Genomic DNA, 16,457 nt, shown 5'->3' on the forward strand with positions numbered 1-16,457 from the left:
TTTGTGTCCCAGAGTGGCAGAAAATGCAGGATTAAAGATATCACCTAAGTCAACAAACACATCTGCTAGTAATGTACAGTGTGTTAACTTTTTTTCTTTGTGTAAATTGCTCAAATGTAGGATAATGTCTTCTTTTTCTAACCTTTATTTTACCTGCTATAGGCTGGTTGCCAATTAAGGCTGAAGCAGCAAAACGACTGAATGAATTGCTTATGAATTTGTGTTTTTAATGTTGAAGCGTTTAAGAAGCTGCTCCTACAGCATGTTTAGAGTCCATTCTGACTGAGCTGCTTTACGCATTAATCCACTTACAAAGTGATTCATCAGCAGCCAGGAAAAGTCGTGGTTAAATCCAGTCCATTGTCATTATTAAAGTGAAGCAGGGTAAATGCTTTTTAGCCCTTCATTGTTGTACCAATCCCCATTGGGATCCTGTGCAATAGGTATTTGTTATTCATCCAGTTGGTTTTGCAGCAGCACAAAAGGTTTCATATGTGTTCACTGAGCACAAAGGCAACGATGAACACAGAGATGGAACACCTTTATTCCCTCTAGCGTGAAGGACTCTTTAGGTGGGGGATGCTGTTTTTACACTAATGCATCTGTAAAACAGGCACATGGCATATATCTACCCATGAATACATATTGTAAACATGCTTTAAAGGGACAGTACCCCATAATCCCTATACAACTCAGTGCAGATTGTTTTGATGTGAGTTGCAAAATGTTAAGATGTTTGCCTTCTCTAAAATATAATTGAACTAGACGGTTCTTCGCTTGTGCGGAAGGCATTTGAAAAGTTTTACATCAATGTCTCCTTCAAGAAATCAAATATATGTTACTCAAGAGAATAGACAGACCTTGTTGTGAGCAGTTTCAAGAAGGAACTATTTTCTATTTTCTACCATATAACCACGCAGAAGGAAGCTTGGAAAAGCCTCGACCATGAGTAGATGCATGCATCGATACTTTAGAAAGAAGATATTTCCTACACAAAACTTCTCACAAGAAGCTCTGTGGATTACCTTGAATATCCTGGTCCTATTTCTTGTCATATTGCTGTTGAGTCTTTCAAACATATTTTTAGGGCACAAAGCCTCCCATCTAGTTCCATTATACTGAAAGCCGATATCTCGAAACTCAGGATCTAACGCCAAAACATCTACACTGAGCACTCAGGTAAGAGGAGAAATATGTATAGATTTTGGGTGGACTGTCCCTTTCTTAGTTTATCAATAAACATGGGTCATCCATACAGAGCAAAATTGATTTCCTTACTTGTGTCACAAGTGTTTTTCTGCCAATACCGCATTTCATCATAAATGTGATGGAAAAGCAGCTGATTCCATCTTGATCTAACCATCTCTCTCTCCTTCTGAGGATATATATTTTCTCAGGATCATTACAGCGCCAGGACAGTCACTCAGCCAGGCCGGAAAGTATCCTCAGGGGAAATGAGATGGCTTTGCTCCGTGAGACAGAAACCCAGCCTCCTCCCAGTCTCCACTCAATCCTTTTCGTCTTATCTCGCCAACATAATCTTGAGTCATTGCACGAAAAAAAACTAAAACCTCCGTCCCTTACCGTCTCCCAGGGGGTTAGATGGAGGAAGGCCACTCAAAACGCATCTGCTTTCACGCCTGACTGAGTCATACCAGCTGCCATACAGTGGGTTTGCAGGTGAATCTCATTGTGTCCTCTCTCACAGTGGAAGTACACTTCTGTGAGAGTCATGTTTATAATTGTCTGACACACTTGAAAGGGATTAGATCTAATCCCCTGGATATGCTCATTTTAGAACTCCAGGTTTATGTTTATTGTTGCTCTCTGTATGTGTTGTACTGCTTTTGAATTGGCTGTCTTTAATAATGGCAAAATGGAGAAGCCATGCCCCCTGCTGGTCAGGTTTGTCACTACAGCAACAAAGATGAAAAATGTGTTTCTTATGCCCCACCATATATAAGAGCATGTTCCGCTCTTTAAAACAAATCGGATTTGGGGTATTTTATTCTTAAAAGGCAGTTTATACATCAGTATAGCAAATTCTAGCAAGATGGTTTATTGGCACCAAAATGTATTGTCTTACAAGTGTTTGCCATGCAACATTTTGCTTTTCATGTATATTTTACACACATTTCTTTTAAAATTGCTAAGAGAATGTATATGATGATCGGTACAATTCTGAAAACAAAAAAAAACATTGAATTGGTAATAGTTTTCAACATATACTTATGGCCCATATCTAATAAATATATTTTTGTATTGCTTTGTTTGCAAAGATAAGCTTGTATTTGGATGTGCAAAGATCAGAAATGGCCATTTCTACTGATCATAATTCCATTGTTGAGATACTAAAATAAATGTATACTGTGCAATTTTCCAAACTCACATTGGTTTCTCATACAGCATCTCTGTATAGTGTGTATTCACTCTGTCCTAAACGGCTTGTTGGAGCTCCTGCCCCCCCCCCTCCCTGTGAGCCCAGTGGCCTACTGCGAGACAGCGAGACGCAGCGAAACCCAGCCCGAACACACACACACACCCGCAGCCTGGCTGGGAGTTTGTGTGTGTGCTCACACACCGACTCTCCACGTCCCGCTGTCTCAGGTCGTCGTTACGTCACTTGGTTCCCGGAAGAAAAAAAAGAAAAAGATAAATCTCTAACGAGGCGTTCTGGGGCAGCATAGACAGGTCTTTTCTGTGTTAGTTTTACTCGCTACAGGGTGTACTTTGACGGTTTGTGACTCTGCAGACCGTTTACTTGCATAAAAACCTTCATAACACACAAGGGGACGGGTAATAACCGGAAAAGCATGACATGGGACCTTTAACATTAAAGACAAAAGTAAGCAGCACATTTAGTGTGTACTGTATCAGGATTGATGACACGGCAGGCTTTATCCCTTATACAAATTAATTGGCCTTAACTACATCATCCAATACAAAAACAAGCTAATGCTGGTGTTAATGTCCAGAAATCATAAACAATATGACTGCAGAGGCTCAACCCAAGCAAACAGCGTCAGCATTAAACTGGGGTTCAAAGTGCATCAGACAGAAAAGAGCAAATGTGAGAGCATCAAATATCTTCAGATTCTTTTTTCCAGTAGGCTACAAAGCTCGAGCTTTAGCATGGGCCTGCAGCAGGGCAGCAGTGTCAGTGTGGGAGCCTTGCGTGGCGATGGAAGGAGCAGTTTGACCACGCTGGGGAACAAAAATAAAGATAAAGATTAATATTTTATCTTAAAATAACAGCTTCAAAACTCATTTTGATGTTACACTCACTTGTAATAGGGGAATGGCGTTTCTTGCTACTCTGTAACTAGAGCAGGTCTCACAAGTTCCAGGAGAATTATATACCTATTTTACAATGCTAAATCGTTTTTGGCATAACTTTATTACAACTATTTAATGGAGAAATGTTTTCTTCTTTTAACCTATGATTTTTTAAGGCTGTACTGCCTCAACTTTATTTGATTAATGGAGTTTTCTCATTGGCAGAAAGCTTTGCTTGTTGCTAAAATAATGCTAACCGCTAACTGCTGCTATCATTTGCTGCCGTGTGCTAGCTAGCTATTAGATCAAGTAGCTCAGGTAGTGTCTTGTTTTTACATCACTTCTCAGGCCCAGGGTGGTGGGTGATTGTTAGCTGTGACTGAACCGAGCTAGTTATTTTAGCTAGCTTGCTTTGTCTTGTACTGCTACACTTGCTTAATGTTTGGGTGTATTTACACACGATTGCATCATGTAGTTTTAAGTTAGATCCAGTGGACACAGGCTTAAACACCCATGTTGAATGTTATCATGCAATTCTTAAAAGGTTTAGGAACCAGCCTTTTAGCCCTGTCGTTGTCATGTTGACGTTAGCATTTAGCGTAAAGCACCACTGCGCTAAAGTACAGCCTAACAGAGTTGCTTGGTGTTAGACTCTAGTTTTATTAGGAAATCACTGCATCAAGATAAAGAATTAAGGCTCCCCGCAGACCAGCGTTTCTCAAAGTGTGGGGCGCAGAGATGAGATAGGTGGGTCGTGAAATAAAAAATAAATAAAAAATACTTTTCTTTTTGTTTTGTTTTTTTTCACACTGGTGGAATATCAAAACTATAGAAGCCCATTTCCGCCACTTGAAAAAAATAAAATCCCCATGAAAAGTCATAATGAGATAAAAAAGTCGAAATTATGAGATAAAAAGTCGAAATAATGAGATAAAAAGTCGAAATTATGAGATAAAAAGTCATCATTATGAGATAAAAAGTCGAAATAATGAGATAAAAAGTCATAATTATGAGATAAGAAGTGCGCATGCGCTGCAGTGGCGCTGTCTTCAAAGGTCCCTTTATCACCTTGCTGCTCTCCACCATGCAAACGGCATCTAGTCCTAAATAAGGTGTAACTACTCTGGTCTTGAAAGAACATTACAGTACGCATTGAACCGATGTCCACAATCACGTTTATTCTCTTCTTTGCACAATCATGAAACACCGTGAAAACGTGTTTGCCTAGTAGACCAGCAGTAGAATTACGTTATCACATCGTTGACACTTTTACCGCACACAAACACAATATAAACATCCGGGGCAAGAGGTCACATGACTTCCGGAAAGACAACTCTTATCATTTTTACAAAATAAAACAAAATTCAAGCATACATTAAACACTCTTCAAAAAGGACACAACAATAATAAGGGACCTTTGAGCGTCAGCTACATAAGGTAACTATTACAGGTGACTTCTGTAAATGTTAGATGTTACATATAGCCTATATTGCAGCTAAACAACAATGCAGTTCATAGCTTTGACATTACCTGTTATGAACAATAATATTGCCTATAGTTTTGTGGTAACGTTCACGGGTTAGTCTTAGGCTTACAACTCACAGCAGCTGTATGCCTACTGTACACTATTGTCATTAGTGGCGTGAACGTTACCACAAAACTAGGCATATATATTATAGTTCATAACAGGTCATGTCAAAGCTATGAACTGCATTGTTGTAGTTTAGCTGCAATATAGGCTATATGTAACATCTAACATTTACAAAAGTCACCTGTAATAGTTACCTTATTGAGGACTAGATGCCGTTTGCATGGTGGAGAGCAGCAAGGTGATGAAGGGACCTTTGAAGACAGCGCCACTGCAGCACATGCGCACTTCTTATCTCATAATTATGACTTTTTATCTCATTATTTCGACTTTTTATCTCATAATTATGACTTTTTATCTCATTATTTCAACTTTTTATCTCATAATTTCGACTTCTTATCTCATAATTATGACTTTTTATCTCATTATTTCGACTTTTTATCTCATAATTATGACTTTTTATCTCATTATTTCGACTTTTTATCTCATAATTTCGACTTTTTATCTCATAATGACTTTTTATCTCATTATTTCGACTTTTTATCTCATATTGACTTTTTATCTCATAATTTCGACTTTTTATCTCATTATTTCGACTTTTTATCTCATAATTATGACTTTTTATCTCATTATTTCGACTTTTTATCTCATAATTATGACTTTTTATCTCATTATTTCGACTTTTTATCTCATAATTTCGACTTTTTATCTCATAATGACTTTTTATCTCATTATTTCGACTTTTTATCTCATATTGACTTTTTATCTCATAATTTCGACTTTTTATCTCATTATTTCGACTTTTTATCTCATAATTTCGACTTTTTATCTCATAATGACTTTTTATCTCATTATATCGACTTTTTATCTCATAATTTCGACTTTTTATCTCATTATTATGACTTTTTATCTCATTATTTCGACTTTTTATCTCATATTGACTTTTTATCTCATAATTTCGACTTTTTATCTCATTATTTCGACTTTTTATCTCATTATGACTTTTTATCTCATTATTTCGACTTTTTATCTCATTATTTCGACTTTTTATCTCATCATTTCGACTTTTTATCTCATAATTATGACTTTTTATCTCATTATTTCGACTTTTTATCTCATAATTTCGACTTTTTATCTCATTATTATGACTTTTTATCTCATTATTTCGACTTTTTATCTCATTATGACTTTTTATCTCATTATTTCGACTTTTTATCTCATTATTTCGACTTTTTATCTCATCATTTCGACTTTTTATCTCATAATTTCGACTTTTTATCTCATTATGACTTTTTATCATTATTTTGACTCTTCATGGGGATTTTATTTTTTTCCAGTGGCGGAAATGGGCTTCCATACAAAACTGAGGTTACCTACTGTAACCCCAGCTTCTATGAGTAAATGGCGCAGCCCTCTAAGGCTATCGCTATTGGGTAATCCCCCTGCGCCCCCGCGCAGCACTGAAACACTTGTAGTCCACGCCCACCCGCAAGGTGGGCCCCACCCTCGGGCCTCCTTCCGGTATAAATAGGAAGGTGGCCCGGCAATCTGCTCCCATACAACATAACTTTTCTTCAGCTATTCGTAGAGCCAGTGGGGCCCCGCACTTAGAGGGCTGCGCCATTTACTCATAGAAGCTGGGGTTACAGTAGGTAACCTCAGTTCTATTTCGTATATGGCTTCGCCCTCTAAGGCTATCGCTATTGGGTTAAGGGCGAAGCATGATGTAGTCTGCGCCCCACTGGGTCCGCCCGGCACTAGAAGCACAGACATACCTGCTCAATAACACCCCCCTGCCTGATGTGCCATGCGTAATGGCGCATCACCGTACCTGGAACATAGCAAAACATGCCTATCTTCCCGACGGGGTGAAGGCTGGGAACAATACATACCGGCCGCTGTGAGAAAGTAGAGACGAAAGTCCCACCTCGTCCTGCGATCGTAGTGGGGGAACAGCAGCTCTCTGCGTGCAGACAGGCAGTAGAGCGCACAGCTGGATCCCTGACGTCACTCACTCTGACCAGGCACTCCGTACAAAGTGTGTTAGAGGAAAAAGGAACATCCCTCCTATAAGAGGGGAAATGGGCCGCTCTCTGCGTGCCAAAAGGCAGGAGAAAGGCGCACAGCTGGCTCCCTGACGTCACTCACCCCGACAGGACACCCAGTACAGGGTGTGTCAGAGAGGAATGGGAGACATCTCTCAAATAAAAATGAATAAATGAACAGGGGGAAGACCAAGATGCAGCCGTGCAAATATCTTCCACTGACATTCCTCCGTGCAAAGCCGTGGAGGAGGAAATTCCTCTGGTGGAGTGTGCATTGATGTTCTCCGGGGGCTCCACCCCAGAGGAGACATATGCCTGTGACACAGCCTCACACAGCCAGTGTGACAGCCGTTGTGCAGACAGAGGTTGCCCGATCGAGCTCTCTCTATAGTGCACGAACAGGCGCTGAGAACGGCGCCAGGCCACCGTGCGCGCCACATAGCAGGACAGGGCGTGCACCGGACAGAGGAGATTTAGAAAAATAGCGGGGGTAAAAACCGCGCAAGACACTGTTCCTGGGATGACAGGAGTGTTTCTTGTATCCCATGGAACTGCTGGGGGGAGAGGCTTCTCTGTGAAGTGCCGTAATGGTCTTCATGGTGACGAGCCACGCCATCGCCGCCGCTGCCCGTGAGGCAAAAGGGCTGCGAGGGAGTTTCCACACGCTGCCTTTCACTCCGTCTCTCCTCATGAGGCGCGTACACGCCCAGGGGATGAGAGGTGTGTGCATGCTGTCCACACGAGGCGTTATAACGGTGCTCGTGCTTATTATGACCGTGTGTAGGAGGCATATATGGGACAGAAGAATGCCGCGAGTTCTGCTGTTTATAAACCAATAGGTTAAAACAGCAGGCTTCTGCAGCGAATGAACCACCTCTGGAGTGTCCCCCTGTTGGAAGAGACTCAGGGGGATCATCACGTGACCAGCTGACGCCAACGCCGAGCAGCTGCGTCACGGAGAGGGCTGTGTGGGTTGTGACACGCCGGAGGAGAGCTGTCAGTTCTTCCCCTCGCTGCCGCGAGAGCCGCGCTCTCATGCTGGCTGAGTTTAACTCCACTCCCAGATAAACGATTGTCTGAGAGGGAAGAGGACAGCTCTTCTTCCAATTTATTATGAAACCCAGGCTTTGACAGATGCGATACGAGATGTACCGTCTGTAAAGCGACTTCCTCCCTGGGGCGAGCCAGCAAATAGCAGGTCGTCCAGAGGAAAACCACACTCTCATCCCTCCTCTGTGTAGTGGCTCCAGCCTTCTCTACACAAATGCGAGGAGCCAGGAAATATCCGAACGGCAGACGATTGTCTGGTCTGATATTCCCTGAATGGAAAACGCAGGAATTTCCTGTGTTTCGGGATGATGGGTACGTGGAAGTATGCATCCTTCAGGTGGAAGTGAACCAGTCGTTCTGGTGAAAACATTCCAGCACCTGTTTGATCGTCAGCATGTGGAATACTGACAGATCCAGGATGTCTCATTCCCCCAGTCTTTTTCGGGATTAGAAAAATAACGGGAGTGAAAACCCCTGATTTTCCTCCCTTTGAGGAACCCTGGAAATATCCTCTTTCAACAGGAGTTCCAGCAGCTCGGATTGGAGCGCAAGACATAGCTTCTGGGAGGACAGGAGTGTTTCCTGTATCCCATTGAACTGTGGGGGTGGGGGAGAGGCGAACTGCAGGACGTATCCTCTGCTGATCAGCCTGCTCATCCATCTGTCCATCAGACACACGCGCTGCCACTCTGAGAAACACTCTAAGAGCGGGCGCACATGCTCGAGATGTTCTGTCGTCGTCATGGCAACGAGCCACGCCAGGGAGTCTCCACACGCTGCGTTTCACTCCGGCTCTCATCATGAGGCGTGTACACGCTCAGGGGATGAATGGAGGTGTGTGCAGTGCTGTCCACACGAGGCGTTATAACAGCGCTCATGGGTTTATTATGACCGTGTGTAGGAGGCGTATCTCGGACAGAGGAATGCCGCGAGCTCTGCAGGTTATTAACCGAGGTTAAAACCGGCAGGCTTCTGCAGCGAGCCCTGCTGTCTACTTACTCAACAGATTAGTGGCAGCCGGCTTAATTAGCGAGCTCTGCAGGTTATTAACCGATAGGTTAAAACCAGCAGGCTTCTTGCAGCGAGACCTGGTGCCGTGGCGCTGCGGGCGCTACCGCTGGGGGCACTCAGCCTGGAATACTGCTCATTCCCCCGTTCTGGCTTCTCTGTGATGTGCTGTAATGGTCGTCATGATGACGAGCCACGCCATTACTCTCGCCGCCGCTGCCCGTGAGGCTGCGAGGAAACCTCCACACGCTGCGTTTCACTCCGGCTGTCATCATGAGGCGTGTACACGCTCAGGGGATGAGTGGAGGTGTGTGCAGTGCTGTCCCCATGAGGCGTTATACCGGCGCTCATGGGTTATTATGACCGTATGTAGGAGGCGTATCTCGGACAGGGGAATGCCGCGAGCTCTGCAGGTTTATTAACCAATAGGTTAAAACCAGCAGGCTTCTGCAGGGAGCCCTGCTGCCTACTTAATCAACAGATTAGTGGCAGCCGGCTTAATTACCGGCTCCGCTTCCTCTGAGGCTCTCGCGGAGCAGACCAGGAGCGGGGGAGCTTCACTCCCCATTGACTCGCCGCCGGGAGACCCTGTCTCTGGGGTGGCGGGGGAGCGGAGACGTGGGACGGAGCCCCTGCAGCCGCCGGGGCGGTTGCTGTGGGCGTCTCTCCGCTTGCGGCCTCCTGTGGCCGGCGTGGACGCCGCGACTGCTGCGGGCGTTGGTGCCGCTGTGGCAGATCAGCCGACTGGAGCCAGCTGTACATGCTGGTGAATGCCGTCCACCTGTTCCGCGGCCGTCTTCATGAACTGGGGTCCGAACAGCCCGTCCGGGCTGATTGGAGCGTCCAGTAGCACTTTTCTGGCCGTCTCCGTAACAGACGCCGCCGCGCTGTGGTGACGGAGAGGGGGAAAGCATGTTCGGCAGCCAAGCTGGCAGCCAAGCTGGCACCCTGCTCCGACTCTGTCTCCCCCGTCCGAGGGAGGGGAGAACCGAACGGTGAACCGTGGAGGGAGGCGGGGCAGGAGTTGCTTCGGACTACTGCCCGGCACTCTGCCCCAGGGACACGAGGCCCCGTCCGCGGGCTCGTAAGCCTGGACGGGCCAATCGTCCTCCTCGGCCACAGCAGCAAGAGTGTCCGCTCTCCGCTTCCTGTCGCCCGAGGGGAGACGAGCGAAGTGCATGCTACCTGCTGGTTTAGAGCCGCGTACGCGTGCTCTGACCCCCGGCAGGATTCGCATACTGCTTTTATCTCTGCAGGTCATAACTCATTATGAACCCAGAGCCACATGAGGGACAACCACGGACGCAGTTGTTGCTCATGATGATTCTCAATTGCTGTGCTTCAGTAACTGTGCTGGTTTGCTGAAAAAAAGAGGGAGCAGATTGCCGGGCCACCTTCCTATTTATACCGGAAGGAGGCCCGAGGGTGGGGCCCACCTTGCGGGTGGGCGTGGACTACAAGTGTTTCAGTGCTGCGCGGGGGCGCAGGGGGATTACCCAATAGCGATAGCCTTAGAGGGCGAAGCCATATACGAAATAGAACAACGGCCCGCCCGGGGTGCAAAACGCATCAATGAAAGCGACCCTCTACCACACAAAACAACCCCTGTAAATAACCCAATTTGTGTTCTTTGAAGTTGAAAAGGATATGGCATTGTGTTTGTTACTTTCGTTGCAGTTGTATGTCTTAAGTTTAATTTGGCATGCTTTTATTTTGAAGGCGAGTTTACGCTGTTGACAGTTGTTGTTGCTATGGAAACAAGAAACGTTTCACAGTGGGCGGAACTTGTCATAAAGTCCGCGATAATAAAGCCCACCCATTTAGAGGGAAGATATTATTGGTCAATTGTACTGTCATTTGACATTACTCTCGTTCAGTTACTATAGCTGGGCCCTCTGTGAATTCATAGCTGGACGTCCAACAGCTCCTGTCTTCACCTCGCAGAGACGAGCTTCTTTCATTCAACCCTTCACATTCAAACAGAAACTGAATAGGCAGATTCAAAGGATTTATTTCTTCGGAAATGTTATTTTAAATACAATTTAATCAAGTTATTTTTGGTAAAACTAATGACAAATATTACTAAAAACATATTTAAAAAATATATATAAAGAAAAATATAATTTGTTTTAATGTTTTTAAATATTATTTTGTAGAATATCTTAGGCACTCAGAGACAGGCTCGCCACTGGTAAAAATCTCTCATACACACATGTGAAACGCTCTCACAGACACACACAACAGCGTTGCAGTCGGGAAGAAAAAGCGAGAGAGAGAGAGAGAGAGAACAGTAAAAAGTTTAAAAGGGGAGGGATTAGTAAAATATGCATAAATAAAAAGAAAGAATGCTAACTAGGTAAGATAAGAATAAACAAGTTTAAATGATTTGTTGTGATCATATTCTAAAGATGTTTGGATTATTGAAAAGTATACAGCTCCCTTTCATCTGAGTGTTGAGAGCTGTATCCATCAATTCATGTTGTGCTCAAAGTAGGGCTGCTCGATTATGGCAAAAATCATAATCTCGATTATTTGGGTCAATAATTGATATCACGATTATTAAAAACGATTAAACATTTACTTTGAAAACATCAATTCATTGAAGAAAATAATTTGAAAAGTATGTTTTTAACAGTTGATTACCCTAAACTTTAAGTATAATTCAACTGAAAAACCTATTTTAAAAAAATAAAATCGTTTTATTTCGATTATGTTGTTTTCATAACCGTTGCAAGCCAAAATCGTAATTGCGATTAAAATACGATTAATTGAACAGCCCTAGCTCAAAGTGCACCAGATTGATGCATTTAACTTCAACATTTTTAAAATATCTTCCCGGGGGTGCATGCCCCCGGACCCCCCTAGAGGATGTGAGGTCCACCACCAAATAAAGCAGGTCAAAAATAATTAAATTGCATATATTTTATTTTAGTAAACACTGAAAACGGGTCCCACAGACCCAAACAGCACACAAAGTTTAAAGGTAAGCATATAATAATGTTAAAATGTGCTAAATATATACACTGCAAAAAAAACAAAAAGAGGAGTAAAAGTAGCTCACGACTTGTTTTATTTTTTGAAAGTAGCTCTCATCCTAAAAAAGGTTGGAGACCCCTGTTATAGAACGATACATTTGACCATTTTAAGCTTGGCCTACCATTTTATTGGAGCGATGAGGAACAGGTGGGGCTTGAAAAGGCCCACCTGTTCAAAGTGGGGAATGACAGAAAAAGTTTGAGAGCCACTGCCGCAGACAATTAAATAACAAAACTATTTGCAAGGCTACATTTATGTCCTTAGGAGAAACGTGGTAAGACTTAATTTCATCAGACTTAATTTAGTCTAATTAGTCAGGGTTTGTGTCAAGATGAAACATGGTTTAAAATTGAAATAGGATGCCTGTGGTTGATGGTGCTTAATTTAGTCTTGAAAAAAACTACTTTAGATGCAGACTGTGAAAAATAGAATAAACATTTGCATCCTCTCCTCCGCCCTCTTGCCTACCTCCACTCGCTCCAGACTGGTAAATAAAGTACTGTTAGCGGATTAGCTCATCTCAGCACAGGGAGATTTGTTTTACTGTAGCCCCGATTAATCCTGGGAAAGCTTTATTCTGCTGCATGCAGATTGACAGTCCACCCACGTCCATACAGTGTGAGTCAAAACATTGAAGCTTTCATACATCTAAGCTCCTTTTTGTGAGTAGAAAAGTAGATACACTGTGTTCTTTTTGTTAACAAATATAACAGGATTTCACAGGAGAAATGGAGTTGGCGTCATCATATGAACACTATATTTCTGTAATTTATTGTAGTGGGGGTGCTGCCTCCTGTATTATTTTTTGGGAGAATTTCTTATCCAATTAACTGAGATTAATCCGGTCAAGGGTTAAAGGATTTTATTGGAAGGAAGTGTGTTTTCTGCAGTGTCACCTTGTCGGTCAGAGTGAGGTCACACTGGCTCCTCTCCAGCAGCAGCCTTGTGATGTGTGTATGGCCCCTCTCAGCTGCGAACATCAGGGCCGTTGCTCCCTCTCTGTCCTGCAGGTTAGTGTCTGCTCCACAGCTCAGCAGCAGGCGAACCATCACAACCCGCCCGTGTCTCACAGCCAAGTGCAGAGCTGTTTGGCCCGTCTGTGGAGCGGGACCAAAAATGACTACTTAGCGATTTGTTTAAAAGTCCATATTTATCTCAACATGTTTTGCCTCTTAATTGTATACTGTTCATCTTTAGATTTAGGTCATGCTATACAATTATTGTATTTTCATGTGTCAAATCAGTGACCCAGGATGACCCTTTAATGTTGTGTCAAAGTATATGATTTAAAAATAAAAGTCCTCTCGACCTACAAATAAAAACCCCCACACCAAAAATGTGTCCTATTTAAGCCTCATTGGGTGTGTTACCTGGCTGGAGCGTATATTAATGTTGCTCAGCTCCATTAGCTTGCGGACCACCTCCATGCCGCCGGGTCCATCAGGGGCGGTCAGCGAGGCGAGCATTACTGCGGTGTAGCCGGCGTTGTTCTGAATGCTCAAATCACCCACACCTGTATGGCAAAGGAAAACGTTTTTCAGTGCTTAAAAGCCAAATACTTCTCTGTCCACTAGCTCTGCAACACACTGCTGTTACCTGTGTCCAGGATCAGGCTGACGATGCTGTAGTTGCAGTGGGACACGCTGTAATGCAGCACAGTGTTGCCGTTGTCGTCGGCCATGTTGATCAAGAAGGGCAGCAGTGAAGGAGTGACTCTCTTCACTTCTCTCAGGTATTCAGCCACCATGCTGCACACTGAGGCCTCCTCTGCTGCCGCACTGAACCAGTGCTGGAACAACACGACCAGGGCCTTCCTCTGGGGAAACAAAGAGGGAAACATAGGGATAACTTTAGATCAAATTTGGCCTACACTATTCTATGCTATGACAAAAGACGGAGTTTGGTAGCGTTGTGAAGTAGCGTGGGATCATGGTAGTTTGTCATGGCAGTCAAGATTTTTCAGCCTTTCCTGCACTGTTCATCATTTAGTAGGTTTTTTACTTTAAAGCTGTTCCACGGAAAAAAGTGGACAAGGGGTGCAAGGGCTTGGATCTAACTGCTAACTTTGCTCAGCTTTTTTCTCTGATAATTGAAAGTGGACCTACAGTATTGTGCTATTTTGGAAAAATATATTGTAGACCTCTCTGAAGAACCAGCACCTTACCGTGGTAGAGAGGTTTGTGTGCCCTGATGAACCTGGGGGCTGTGTTGTCTGGAACCTTGTGTTCCTGGTAGGGTCTCCCATGGCAAATTGGTCTCAGGCAAGGGGCCAGACTAAGATTGGTTCAAAAGACCTCATGAAAGACGACACACGAAGTGAGGATACCCGGCCCGGAGGAAGCCCGGGGTCCCCTTCTGGAGCCAGGCCCAGAAGGAGGACTCGTCGGCGAGCGTCTGGTGGCCGGGCTTGCCACGGAGCCCGGCCGGGCACAGCCCGAAAAGGCGACGTGGGCAACACCTCCGCTTCTCCGTCCCGCGGGCCCACCACCTACGGGAAACAGCGATGGGGTCGGGTGCGCTGCCAGAAGGGTGGCAGTGAAGGCAGAGGGTCTCGACGGACCAGACCCGGGCGACAGAAGCTGGCTTTGGGGACGTGGAACGTCACCTCTCTGGGGGGGAAGGAGTCGGAGCTTGTGCGGGAGGTGGAGCGTTACCAGTTGGATCTGGTTGGGCTCACCTCTACGCACAGCGTCGGCTCTGGAACCTTACTTCTGGATAGGGGTTGGACTCTATTCTTCTCCGGAGTTGCTCAAGGTGTGAGGCGCCGGGCGGGTGTGGGGATACTCACAAGTCCCCGGTTGGGTGCTTCGTTGTTGGAGTCTACCCCAGTGGACGAGAGGGTTGCCTCCCTACGCCTGCGGGTTATGGGGGGGAAAACTCTGACTGTTGTGTGTGCTTATGCACCCAACAGCAGTTCAGAGTATACGGCCTTCTTGGAGACCCTGGAAAGAGTCCTGTATGGGGCTCCTGAAGGGGACTCTTTAATCTTGCTGGGAGACTTCAACGCACATGTGGGCAATGATGGAGACACTTGGAGGGGAGTGATTGGGAGGAACGGCCCCCCTGATCTGAACCGGAGTGGTGGTTTGTTACTGGACTTCTGTGCTAGTCATGGATTGGCCATAACAAACACCATGTTCGAACATAAGGATGCTCATAAGTGTACGTGGTACCAGAGCACCCTAGGCAGAAGGTCCATGATCGATTTTGTTATCGTATCATCGGACCTGAGGCCGTATGTTTTGGACACTCGGGTAAAGAGAGGGGCGGAGTTGTCAACTGATCACCATCTGGTGGTGAGTTGGGTCGAGTGGCGGGGGAAGCCTCTGGATAGACCTGGTAAGCCCAAACGTGTAGTTCGGGTGAACTGGGAACGTCTGGAGGAGGCCCAAGTTCAGGAGGCCTTCAACTCACACCTCCGGCGGAGCTTTTCGGGCATTCCTGTGGAGGTTGGGGACATTGAACCAGAGTGGTCAGTGTTCAAAGCCTCTATTGCCGAAGCCGCGGCGGGGAGCTGTGGTCTCAAGGTCCTAGGTGCCTCAAGGGGCGGTAACCCTCGAACCTCCTGGTGGACACCGGTGGTCAGGGAAGCCGTCCGACTGAAGAAGGAGGCCTTCAGGGATTTGTTATCCCGGGGGACTCCCGAGGCAGTTGCAAGGTACCGACAGGCCCGAAGGGCAGCAGCCTCAGCCGTGGCCGAGGCAAAGCAGCGGGTGTGGGAGAAGTTCGGAGAGGACATGGAAAAAGACTTTCGGGCGGCACCAAAGTTGTTCTGGAAAACTGTCCGACACCTCAGGAGGGGGAAGCAGGGAACCATCCAAGCTGTGTACAGTAAGGATGGGACGTTGTTGACCTCAACTGATGGAGTGTTAGGGCGTTGGAAGGAGCACTTTGAGGAACTCCTGAACCCGACAACTCCGCCCTCTATGTTAGAGGCAGAGCTGGAGTATGAAGGGGGATCGACACCAATCTCCCGGGGGGAGGTCACTGAGGTCGTCAAACAACTTCACAGTGGCAAAGCCCCGGGGGTGGATGAGATCCGCCCAGAAATGCTGAAGGCTCTGGGTGTTGAGGGACTGTCATGGTTGACACGTCTCATCAACGTTGCGTGGAAGTCGGAAACAGTACCGAAGGAGTGGCAGACCGGAGTGGTGGTTCCCCTTTTCAAAAAGGGGGATCAGAGGGTGTGTGCCAATTACCGAGGCATCACACTACTCAGCCTCCCCGGGAAAGTTTACTCTAAGGTACTCGAAAGGAGGGTCAGGCCGATTGTCGAACCTCAGATTGAGGAGGAACAATGCGGATTCCGTCCTGGTCGTGGAACGACGGATCAGCTTTTTACTCTCGCAAGGATCCTGGAGGGTGCCTGGGAGTACGCTTATCCAGTCTACATGTGTTTTGTAGACTTGGAGAAGGCATATGACCGGGTTCCCAGGGAGTCACTGTGGGAGGTG

The 16,457-nt window shown here is 45.5% G+C and overlaps 1 protein-coding gene across 1 annotated transcript in view; it reads right to left on the reverse strand.

Moving 5' to 3' along the window:
- Positions 1-1,989: 1,989 nt before the first annotated feature.
- The window catches only part of LOC307019904 (KN motif and ankyrin repeat domain-containing protein 3-like), a 24,707-nt gene continuing 10,239 nt past the window's right edge, over positions 1,990-16,457 (reverse strand). The window contains exons 5-8 of the mRNA XM_079651004.1: positions 13,600-13,851; positions 13,374-13,516; positions 12,900-13,100; positions 1,990-3,204 (exon numbers count right to left, since the gene is read on the reverse strand). Of these exons, the coding sequence (XP_079507130.1) occupies positions 3,112-3,204; positions 12,900-13,100; positions 13,374-13,516; positions 13,600-13,851 (689 nt within the window). The 3' untranslated portion in view covers positions 1,990-3,111. The remainder of the gene's footprint in view (positions 3,205-12,899; positions 13,101-13,373; positions 13,517-13,599; positions 13,852-16,457) is intronic.

Source organism: Notothenia rossii, assembly GCF_949606895.1.
Source record: "Notothenia rossii genome assembly, chromosome: 9".
In the NCBI taxonomy this organism is placed as follows: Eukaryota; Metazoa; Chordata; class Actinopteri; order Perciformes; family Nototheniidae; genus Notothenia; species Notothenia rossii.